We start from the raw sequence: 12,311 nt of genomic DNA, 5'->3' as shown, positions 1-12,311 counted from the left end.
ACATAATTTTGCTACTCAGGCATATTTTATAGGTGCATCCTGTCATTTTTCTAATCTTTCATTAATGCTACTGAAAGACTATGAATTTTTAACTGGATGCCAGATTACTTGCAACTTACTCAGCAAATACATTAGAATATTATAGATGTCTGTTTCTGCCACAGAAGAAAAAAAATAAAAAAGGTAATTACGACTTTTTATCTCACAATTCTGACCTTTTTCCTCCCAATAGCAAGTTTAAATCCTGAAATTCTGACTTTATAACTCGCAATAGCAAGTTTATATCTCTCAATTCTGAAAAATTAGGCCTACACCAGAATTGTGAGATGTAAACTTGCAAAGTGCCAGAAAAAAAGTCAGAATCGTGAGATAAAAAGTCACAAATATCTTTTTAACTTTTTATTCTGTAGTGGAAACAAGCTTCCATAGAAAATTGATTCTGATTTACTACACGAAAATCTCCACAAAGATGAGTGAGAATGATTGTGAGTTTCATATCTGCTTACATTTGGCAGCTTCCTTTTGCTCCTATTGGTGAACTGACAGGTCAAGTGGTACAGAACGCTGCGGCCGCGCTCACGAGCCTGACTCAGATGAGTTCGACCGGACTTCCTGTTGTGAGCACCATCCTCTGACACAACAGCAAAACACATAGCAAGTAAATAAAGTGTCAAAATAAGAGATGCCAAACCTATAAAAGTCCAAAAGTTGCTTTGTTGGCTCACGGCCAGTCATTTACCTTCTGTGGTGGAGCCGGGATGTGATTTGCCATACGAGTCACTGATGTTTTTGAAGGATAAGAGAAACAGAACCACTTCTCCTTTCTCATTTTTAATAGGGACAATGTCCAGCAGACACCAGAATGTGGTACCTGGTCACAGAAGGCAAACCATGAAAGCTTTAGCATTTAATCAGCCCTCTCTTAATTAAGCGTTCACTGAATAACCACCTAATGCCACATGATGTTAATCATACAGGTCTCGACAATGTGTCCAACGCATTATTCTTTTAAATGGTCGTTACCGTTCTTCCTGTAATAGCGGACCTCCGTCTGGAACTCTCTTTGTCCTTCCAAGGTTTTCTCCACCTGCTGAGTGACTCTCTCGCTTGTTTCCTGTCCGTGCAGGAACTGACATGTGCATGTCTTCTTCATTACCTCGGTACGTGCAAACCCGGTGAGCTCGCAGAACCCGTCCGAACAGTACACAATGGGGTACCCGCGACTCCCCTGAGCATTTCCCAGCAGGAAGTTACTGTCTGTACACACCAAATATAGACACACAAAGGAAAGAATTGGAAAATAGTGAGATGTAAAAAGTCACTTGCTTTGCCTCTCATAAACGTACAGAGAGAATTCAGAATTCTCATATAGAACGCTGTGTGCCATTTAGCACGTTCTCATTCTTGCCTTTTCATTAACATGCTAATTATAGATTTCCTGTTTTATTCTGATTTCTTTAGATCACTGGTGTAGAAAACTAAAAGATCTGTGTACTGTTTCCATGGCAACTTTGCTATTCATTTCACCCAAGTTTTGCAGGGGTGGAAGTTATATAAGAATTGATTGACTGTGGGTGTCTGTGCATGAGTAAAAAGAAGTATTATGGTTCTTGATCCTAAAGAGCCTCCTTTCCCTCATGGATCCAATTAATTGGTTCCAATTAAACCTCTCTGAATATGTACACAAACTATTCTAAAAGACGAGGAAATAATATATGAACCGAAACCCAGTGTATTTGTTCTCTAGTAGTAATAAACAAACATACACATTTCGTTTCAGTCATTCAGATGAGCTTCGATAAATAATCGTAATGTAAAGCCATTATTAAACATTGTTAAAGAGATGGAAAACATGCAATTGATTGGTATCATGTTACTCTTTACACATCTAAAAAATACATTTCATCCATCCATGCGTTCAATTGTTCCTTGTTTGTGTAAGAATCAATAGACGGCACTGGTGCAGAGAAACTATAAATAAAGCTTAAGTTAGATGCATGACCTCACCATCAATCTCAGTACACAGAACAAGTGTAGTGCGAGTGCTGCATCTGCGCCACTGACTTAATGAACACATAAATGAACGGGAGTACGAGAGTATGAAGCCATTGAGCTTTCTAAATGAGCAAATAAAACTATTCAGGGGGATCAGATTTCATATGCGTACATAAGAGAAAGCCCTTGACATCTGATAGGGTTTTGCTTCATCTGTTGCTAATATTATTTCATAGAATGATATTATTGATATAAAATTATTCTGTTACAGTTGACGTACAAGATTGTATGAGAGATTGCCAATTTGTCTGCTCTTGTCTGCCCGTTTTTAATGTTTATCATTATCAGAGGCTGGAATCTGTCTGTGGTATCAGATAAGCTAGAAAGAATGCTGCGTGTTAGACTACTCTAGACGTAAAAACAAAAAATATGCCTAATATCAACCTGTAGAGCTAGATCAAGCCCAAAAAAGGCCAAAATCAGACAAGAAGTCAGCATTAAAAAGAACATTGTGTTTTTAAATTCTGTACAGAAACATTTCAGGCATCAATGTGTAGACAAGACTACAGATTTGTTCAGAATTTCTCAATGTAAATGATCATGTAATGCAGAACTAGAGGTATTTGAAAATATGAAAATTTCATATTCAATGAAAATACATTTAAAATGTTGTATTAACACACACAGTACATTAACAGTATATATACACATGCTGCATATGTAAACTTGCCACTGTATTCACACATTATATAGAGAGACTAAAGTTGGTGTTCAAACCATGTGTGTATGTGTGTTTATTCACGCATACAGTCTTTCCCCATCAATCCATTCAAGTAGACACTGTTAATGCCACAGAAGCCAACGGTTTTAAAAGATTCAGCTTTCCAAGATGGTGAAATGATACCGTGTAACTGACGGCAAAGAAAACTATTATTATGTGCTGTGGTATTAAGGCAAGATGTTCTTGGTATCTGGTTGCTATGGAAATATATATTTTTAAAAAAAACCATATGTCAGTGTGCTTATTTCTGTCGCTGAGGTTACCAAGAAACTGTCTACAGTTTATTTTTAATAGAAACGGTAAAAAACAGGTTCATATCCATGCAATCTAATGGAAAATATACAGCCGCACATAAAAAGTTTTTTTTTTTTAAATACTTCCCATGACATTTACACTTATATTTATGCTCTTTCTTCAAAATTGGCTGATAGTGCAGTACACAAATAACTGGTAAAAATGTAAGATCACCAACCGCAGGTTTTACAGATAAGTCGTAAAAGGATGTTCACTTTCAAATGAAAACCCCAAGCTTTACTCACCCTCAAGCCATCTTAGTTGTATTTGACTTTCTACTTTCTGAATAACACAATCGGAGTTATATTAATAAATATCCTGACGCATCCGAGCTTTATAATGGCAGTAAACATGAGCTGAAGAAAGGGCTTCCATCCACATCCATCCACCATAAACATACTCCACACAGCTCCGGGGGGTTAATACAGGCCTTCTGAAGCGAAGCGATGCGTTTGTGTAAAAAAAAAAAAATCCATATTTAACAAGTTATGAAGTAAAATATCTAGAAGGCGGTCTGGCGGAAGCTAGATATTTTACTTCATAACTTGTTAAATGGATATTTTTTTACACAAAGGCATCGCTTCACTTCAGAAGGACTTTATTAAAGCCCTGGGGCCGTGTGGAGTACATGTTTATGATGGATGGATGTGGATGGAAGCAAGGGCGCCTGCAGTATTTTATCTCAGGGTATGCAGAGAACTAGCACCCCTCATCCACCCCCCCCCCCCCCCCCCCCCCCCCCAACCCCCACCACACCTTTTTTTTTTTTTTTTTTTTTTTTTTGCTGTCCGCAAAAAACAATTAGAAAATCTGATGCACTTAACTTCACCCTGATGTGCATGTGTAGATAGCTGTTATCTCTGAGTGGCTTTTTTCGAAATGTGCATATTGTTTTCAGAGAAACATGTGATTAACGAAAAACCGAAGCCTCACTTTCTTTCGAGTCACGTGAATGCTTCACTTTGCGTGTCGGAATGTTTGAACCCAGACCATAGCCTACTCTAGAAGTATATGGAAGTTCAGTTCAAGTGCATTTACTAACTTTTTAAATATATAAGCCTGTAGCATATATTACATTATCATATGTTCTGTCATATAACCAGTATAAAAACAATAAAATAAAAGCACAATTTACTTGCCTCAAACAACTCAGTATTAGTATTATTATAATTATTGTTTTTGTTGTTACATTTAATTTATTGCCACACTTTAATATGTGAATTATATTATCAGAAAACTAAACACATTTAGCGGTTTCAGGCTTTTATTTGTAAAGGCTTTTATGCTTAATGGATAAAACAACGCAGCTGCGCACTCAGGTTTATGGCTGCTGTAAATTTTACCTGCCACAAGATGGCACTGTTTTCGACACTCTTGATGCTTCGAAACTTTTCCCGAAGCTTCAAAGATTTAAGCGGCTTCATTTCTCCATCCCTACTCAATAGTTTTAGGCCTTTTTGCAAATGTTTCAATCGAATTTAGCTGTTTCAGAGAGCGTTTTTAAACATTAACTATCTGTAATGTCATTTTTCATGCATGGAAAAAGCGACGAAACTAAACTAGCCAATCAGATTTCTTTTCACCATATCCCCCACGCCCACTCATGCACGCACGTACACACATTTGACTTTACAACACACAAACGCACACCTTTATTCTCATTCTCTCTTGCTTTATTAATATGTTATGAGTGTACGCAGACAGATTTTAATAATACATTTAAAAATTATGTAAAAAAAAATAAAATAAATAAAAACGGCATTAATTAGCGCCCTCTCATGGTACGCACAGTGCGTACAGCCGTACGGCTGCAGGCGCCACTGGATGGAAGCACTTTCTTCAGCTCACACTCGTGACCCCTGTTCACTGCCATTATAAAGCTCGGATGCGTCAGGATATTTATTAATATTTCTCCGATTGTGTTCATCAGAAAGAAGAAGTTCATATACATCTAGGATGGCTTGAGGGTGAGTAAAGCTTGGGGTAATTTTAATTTTAAAGTGAACCAATCCTTAGTCCCAGACTAAAATGCATGTTTGAGCTGTTTTAACTGAAAGCAGATATTTTAAAATATGTCAGAGCCATTTTTTTTGTCTCAAGATGCACACCAGCAATGTTTTTTCTAAGGCATGTTTATAAAAGCTGCTTAAATATCCTAATTGAACTAAGGCCTAATCCTGGCTTAATCTAAGCCCTGTCTGTGAAACCAGGCCTAAGATTTTTTTTTTTTTTTTAAAGAATTGAATACTTTTATTTAACATGGAGACCAAAAGTTTCAGTAAATACATTTATAATGTTACAAAAGATGTCTATTTCAAATATTATAAATGCTGTTCTTTTGAACTTTATATTTTGAAAAAATCCTGTTTCCACAAAAATATCAAGCAGCACAAGTGTTTTCAACATTAATAATAATAATAAATGTTTCTTTAGCAAAAAATCATCATATTAGACTAGTTTTTGAAGGACCATGTGACACTGAAGACTGGAGTAATGATGCTGAAAATTCAGTTTGCATAACAGGAATGAATTACATTTTAAAATATAAATATAAAATATATAAAATAGAAATATGTTATTTTACATTGTAGCAATATTAGTGTTTTACTGTATTTTAATCAAATAAACATAGCCTTGTTACTTTAATACTACACTTGATACTAGCCTAAGATACTTTTTGAAAAACATAAATAAATCTTACCAACCACAGAGTACTGTATAGTGTATTTTTTTAAAAGAAAAATTTTAATAAACTGTTACACATGCATCACATATGCCTTCATGTATATTATGGTGATTCAAATCATGCTCAAAGTTTTGCAGAACACAATTATCAAATGTCATTTTTTTGCCACAATACATACCATTTGCAAACTTCCACACTTTGAATTTATCTTGACTGTATTCAGGACTAAGTGCAAAGGTTGAAAAACATTTATGTCTGATTAATACAACAGTTTTAATGAAGTACTGGCTGAAAAACACAACATCAACATTAGGGCCTTGACATTAAGGCCTTGTCAAGCACCTCTCTGTTCTAATAAGCCTCTCCAGATCTTTAGTCTGCCACAGCTAATTAAAAGTGATTTAAGTGATTATGAAGGAGAAAGAAAAAAACAAGAGAGAGAGGAGTGGTGATGCCGAGGCATACACATACTCAACATCACGTCTCTCACTCACACATGCACATACTGACACTCAAATTTAGACAGCCAGTGTTGCTTAGGACGGGTGTGACACGATAGCAGGAGGTTGTTCTAAAAAGTGAGAGAGCAAATGGTCAGCGTGACATTTCATAGTGTGAAAATCTGTCCCCAGGAACGACAGAGGGAATGATTCATATGATTTATATGATTGGCTGTACAGCGAGTTAAGGACATTGCTCTTATTAAAGAGCATCACACAGAGACAATTTCCCTCAACGTCCCCAGAACATCTCCTTGCACAAAAAACAAAAAACAAAAAACAATAGCTAAGGAGGAAAGGACAAGAGAAAGCACAAGACTTTTGCATGTTTTAGTTGATCAATATTTCTGCTTGTTGTGTTGATGCTGTCATTGGTTTGTAATTTTTCTTGTTTTAATAGCCTCATCGCACAGAAGGTGAAAGGCTACTGGTGAATTCTCCTGAGAGCTCATTAAGAGACTCCTTACTGTCTAACCAGAAGACTGACACCAGATGCTTCAATCTAGCCGATATTCGGGCTGGTTGGTGTGAGCTCTTATTAGACCAGAACATGGTTCTTAGTGACTGTCTGTTTGAAATGGAAAACCGTACCCAGGAATCATAAATTACATGATCATAAGGTTAAATGTCTCTTTTCAGACCAAACTTGATGCGAAAAAGCTAAACGAACCACAGACTAATGGTGTGTTCACACCAACAGTGAAATGGCAAATTCACCATATTACAGCAGATGGTGTAATGAGCCACTTTAACATTTCAGAGTGAATCCAATTCAAATTACTCTACCTACCCAGAGATCGCTTCGCACCATTATCCCGGACGAGCCCCCAATTTATGTTACGAACCCCTATTTAAATTAGCCAGAAAGGGAACGCAACATAAAGAAGGACACGTGAATCCAAAATACAATGCAAAAAAAAATAAAAATAAAATAAATTTAGATAGCAAAACTAAACATAACACAAAGGAAGCACAAACAAACAACAGAACAACTCCAAAGTATAAAGGCAACAAAAATTAACAAACCAAAATTAAGAAAGACGCAGGTGCATAGGGGCAGACCTAAACAATCAGACTCATCAGAGAGAAAGATAAGTAGAGACATGACGTCACATGCAGGAGACCACACACTCAAGGCGTAGGCCATAACAGTTTCAAATCAATTTAGTTGTTTGTAGTGTGAACAGTAAAAACTGCATAAATCAAACATGTCTTACAAACCATTCATATGTGGTTTGAAATCGATGCTTTTCAGTTTGAAAGGTGAGACTGGATTTCAAGTGTTTTTTCACCCCCGCATTTCACAAAATGCAATTCATAATACTGAATATTGACAAAGTATACCGTGTACAAATTCACATTCACTGAACAAATACATCTAATTTCATTCCTACTCAGTCAGTTTTAAAGACTGGATTTTGAAAAATGAGTCAGAATTGGGTACAGCTGAACAAAGCTTCGACTAAAGGGCGGTTCTGAACTGGTTCAGTATTGGCTGACGTTGTTCACGTGAGCAGCACGGCGCATGCGTGTGATGCTGATGCAGGAGCCGGCCAATAATGAGTCGCCGTTCAGACGTAGAACCTGGAAGCCTGCACTGTCTAAACAACGTAAACAGCGTAAGAGAATGACAGGGGAGAGAAGAAATTGTCTTTTGTTTTTGCGCACAGAAAGTATTCTCCTCGCTTCATAACATTAAGGTTGAACCACTGCAGTCATTTGGACTATTTTAATGATGACTTCTCTACATTTCTGGGCCATTGATGTTGCTGCATCAGGCAGTATGGTTTAGATACCTCTTAGATTTCATCAAAAATATCTTAATTTGTGTTCTGAAGATGTCTTACGGGTGTGGAATGACATGAGGGTGAGTACTTAATGACAGAAATTTCATTTTTGGGTGAACTAACCCTTTAAAGTGGTATATGTCATAACCACAGAATGTTATTATCCATTGGTGTGTATGCTAATCTAGCGCAGCGTTAGTTCTTCATCCCTAGTGGCCATCTCCAGCAGGCCACGTAGGCATAGTGCTGCGACCAGCTGATGCGGTCAGCTGTCAAATCGCTCCAATCACTACCATTCTCCTATTAGACACGGGACATATATACGTGGCATTACTGCTCGGTAAGTATGCTCAAACTGCTTGCAACCTTCCCTCCCTCCCCATTATAAGCATGAGCATATTACTGTGCACCTTCTGGTTGTCGTCTTCTTTTGTTTCAGATCACTAAGGCTTTCAAGTCCCGGCTGGCATGGACCTCACTGCTGAGAGACACTCATCCTCATAACCAAGCTACAGTATAGACGTCCCACTGCCATATCTACACGATTACCATGTTCGCTTTTAAAGACATTACTAAGTGTCTTAATTGTCTATGTATTTTCAAGCTGATGGTTCCGGGGGGTTAATGTTAAAGCTCTTATATGTTCAATTAATTTTGGAGCAAGAACCCCCATAAGGAACCATACCACCAAAGATAAATTGTGTTCAATAAACTCAAGTAACTTGCCAAAGTGGTCCTGTATGAAATATAGTTATTGTTATAGTTATCGTTCTTGGAGTCAGCGGGCCTTATGCATGACTATATGAGGTGAATAAACATCTGTACAACAAAGTACATGAGGTTCAATCATCTCATGTATTGACGGATCAGACTGTAACACACTGACTAATGCCATTGTGTCTGTCAGTTTCGAGCAGATAGGGCAAGTTCAATAGTTCAGCACACAGTATCGCACATTCACGGTTTAGTCATGCTCACCGTCATGGCTTTAGTACACTTTGAGTTCTCTCAACTGACATGATGGCAGGTAGAGAGGGAGTGAGGACCACTTATACAAAATGATCCCATCATCTATTGGCCTCCATCTTTTGTTCGCTCGTATTTGCACAGAACTGTAGAGCATAACTCCCACACTACTGAACACTGAGTGGCGTTCTTGCAATGAATAACACTTCAGGGGGTTTTCAAGTAGTTCTTCTCTCAAATGTAAACACACAAACACTCAAATACAAACAATTCAGCCATGATTTATGCACATTGCAAAATATCACTACTCCAGAGCAATGCCGAATATAATTCCTCATCTGACCTACTGACACTAAAATAAGACATTCAACCATTAAGGATGGCAAGTTTTTTTGCCTGCTTCATGAAGTGAAACTACCCCATAGTAAACATTATAATTCTCACACTGTACTGGCAGTTGTGGCCTAATGGTTATAGTGTCAGTTCCGGCAGGAAATGTAGGTGGGGGGAGTGAATGAACACTCCTATTACTCACAACTGAGGCACCCTTGAGCAAGGCACCAAACCCCCAATCGCTCCCCAGGCGCCGCAGAAAAAATGGCTGCCCACAAATTCTGAGTATGGGACACCATACTCAGCCACGTCACATCACTTTCTACTTTTTTTTAATCTAAGCGTAAAGATGTTCTTATTAGCCTAAAATGTGCACTAAATTTGTCACAAAATACAAGACTCCAACAGCTTTCTCTGAACAAAGGTACAAACTGTAAGCTATGAACATGAAAAGAGCACAATGGAGGAAGATCTTAAATCACTGAGCAAACAGAATCTGCTAGACATTCTGACTTTAATCTTTTCTCTTGAGGATTTCTTTTTAACTTTCTATTTAAAATATTGTTGTGAAAAATATTTCATGAACAAAAATGATTTTTTAATAAAATGGAGTCTAGCTTTTACAGACTTAGAAATGAACAATTCTACATAATTTCTTAAGAACTCGATAGTGTTGTTATTATTAACTAAAACTATCAAAAATCAATTTCAGTAATTGAAATATACTTGAATTCATATAAAATAAAGATGGAAAATGTAAACTTAAACTTGAAGTGTTGCTTTGGCAACTGACTGAATTAAATAATTGTAATCAATAAAAATACTAAAACATTAAAAATACATTAAAGCTAAATAAAACTATTTAAAAAACTAACATCAATGACAAAAGCTCATACTAAAACTTAAACTAAAATGAAAACTGAAAATTAAAAAATAAAAAGCTATTAATACTCCAATAATATATGAATAATGCTAAAATAACACAGACTTCAAACTCCTTTCAGCCTCTTTTAAACATTATTGTAGGTCAGAAGCTCCAGAGAAAGAGGATGAAAACTCAGACAGAGGTTGGAGAAAAGCAGAATTACTCACGTGTGCCATCAAAGCGCTTGGCGATGGTGTCGAGAAAGGTGTTCTGAGGGGCCAGGAGCCCTTTCATCACTGGCATGATGACCAATCCTCAGACCTTCATCGCATACAGAGCAAGAAATAAAAGCGACAGCGAGAGAGAGTAGAGAGGAGAGAGCTGAGGTGATTTTGTCCGAGGTTCAAACTGTGTTGGTGTCTGGATTATACAAGGAGTGAATGGCTGCTTGTTACGAACCGCATCAGTTCAGTGGAAAGCCTTCTAAAGCAGTTTCACTTCATTCCTCCATGTCTCCGCACTTCAGCAATCACATGCTACACTAAGCTGTAGTTTGGTAGGATGCGTTCTTGTCGTCCAGCAGTGTATGTCCAGATGGTTAAGTTTGTGGAGATATTGCACTTACTCCCTACAGCCCTTCAGTTTGGTACAAACTGTTCTGCACTCTCTCTTCAACAAAAGTATGGTTTTGTCTTCTTCTCTCAAAAACAGGCTCAAAACATAGCCTTCACCTCTTTCCTTTGTTGCTTGCATTCAATCTCTGTCTCTTCAATGCCTCGCTTCAGTCTTCACACAGCTGACAGTCCACAACTCATTTTTTTTCTTTTTATTCGTTTTCTTTGTTGATTTCTTAGGTCCTAATAGAAGGTCGGATGATTCTTTTCGTCCTTCCCTTCCTTTTCATCAGTTGTGTCCTCTCTGAGGCAGGTGCACAATCTCTACTGCATCTCTCTTCCACTCACTGCTATCTCTCTACTCTTCTGTCCCTCCCTCTTTCTCTCTAGTTCTTTCTCCCACTCTCTTTCAAAACGAAGAAGCACAAAGAGTAACAAGAAAACTGGCTCAATTAGATCACAGTGAAAATGGTTTGTCAAAAAGACATACAAAATGTACTTTATATTTTTTCATTAAATTATTTTTCTTTATCTGAGAATGATTGGAATATATACAATATGGAACATATATATATATATATATATATGTTCCATATTCCAAAATTCCAAAATTGTATGGTAAACTGTATAATAGTTAATTAATAATAATAAACAAAGATTGAATTTACCTTAACATTGAAGCACTGGTTGTTGCTGAGTGGATGCAATTATGTCTGTTTGCGAGACAATAATCTGCCTGAAAGCCTGCAAAAAAATCTTTTTCATACGACCATATTAATGTGGCACGAGCAGATCTCTCTAGTGACAGAGTGACAGTTATAGAGGCTGTAATGGGAGCAGTACGGAGTCTTAAAACCACAAATAAAAAGATTTTAAGGGCTGAAGTGGGTTTAAAGAGACAGTGACATTACTAGAAGCACAAGAATTAGGCGGAGAGAAAGAGAGAGAGATGGTGCGAAAGGGAAAGCAGAACAGCCATCTGTGCTGAGCAGATATTTACATATATTACCAGACAAAAGCAACATCTCCCACAAAACACACACAGGAATTTCTATAAGGGTGAAATTTGAAAGGATACAGCTCTGGGTCAATACTAAGTGGCAGGGCAGCAGGAACAATGTAAAAATGTGTTGTTTTCACAGGCAGTGGGGGTGGAGAGATAAAAGCATGGGCACTAATTGTCTCCCAAAAAGTGTCAGGTTGAGGCAAGTTGTCACATATGTTTGTGTGTGATTCATGAACTATTTTGTGTTTATTACTGTTTTGCTGTATAAGCTGTTCCTGTATTAAATATCACATATAGGCCTTATATATTTTAAATAGGCCTGCAGATATGTGGTGTGTTTTTTTTTTTTTTTTTTAGTAACATTTCATGCTATTTTAATTACTGCAAATAAATGTGGCCCTTTATGTTATTGTTATTATTTTTTATATATTTTCAATTACCTGATAAATATACCTGTAAAAATAAAAAAAAACTTTCACAACAA

General features: G+C 37.1%; 1 protein-coding gene across 2 annotated transcripts in view; it reads right to left on the bottom strand.

The window, feature by feature from the left end:
* Positions 1-11,692, bottom strand: part of kcnh4a (potassium voltage-gated channel, subfamily H (eag-related), member 4a) — a 28,596-nt gene extending 16,904 nt beyond the window's left edge. Inside the window, exons 1-6 of one of the 2 annotated variants that reach the window (XM_051887514.1) lie at positions 11,490-11,692; positions 10,667-11,227; positions 10,435-10,528; positions 1,024-1,257; positions 740-871; positions 507-631 (exon numbers count right to left, since the gene is read on the bottom strand). In XM_051887514.1, the coding sequence (XP_051743474.1) occupies positions 507-631; positions 740-871; positions 1,024-1,257; positions 10,435-10,510 (567 nt within the window). In that variant the 5' untranslated portion in view covers positions 10,511-10,528; positions 10,667-11,227; positions 11,490-11,692. Of the gene's footprint in view, positions 1-506; positions 632-739; positions 872-1,023; positions 1,258-10,434; positions 11,228-11,489 lie in introns of both variants that reach the window. The other variant, XM_051887513.1, reaches the window with a different exon arrangement.
* Positions 11,693-12,311: the final 619 nt, after the last annotated feature.

This window comes from Ctenopharyngodon idella, chromosome 3 (genome assembly GCF_019924925.1).
Source record: "Ctenopharyngodon idella isolate HZGC_01 chromosome 3, HZGC01, whole genome shotgun sequence".
Lineage (NCBI taxonomy): Eukaryota > Metazoa > Chordata > Actinopteri > Cypriniformes > Xenocyprididae > Ctenopharyngodon > Ctenopharyngodon idella.
Note: the sequence above shows the minus strand (reverse complement) of the source record. Positions and strands in the feature narration are given on the sequence as shown.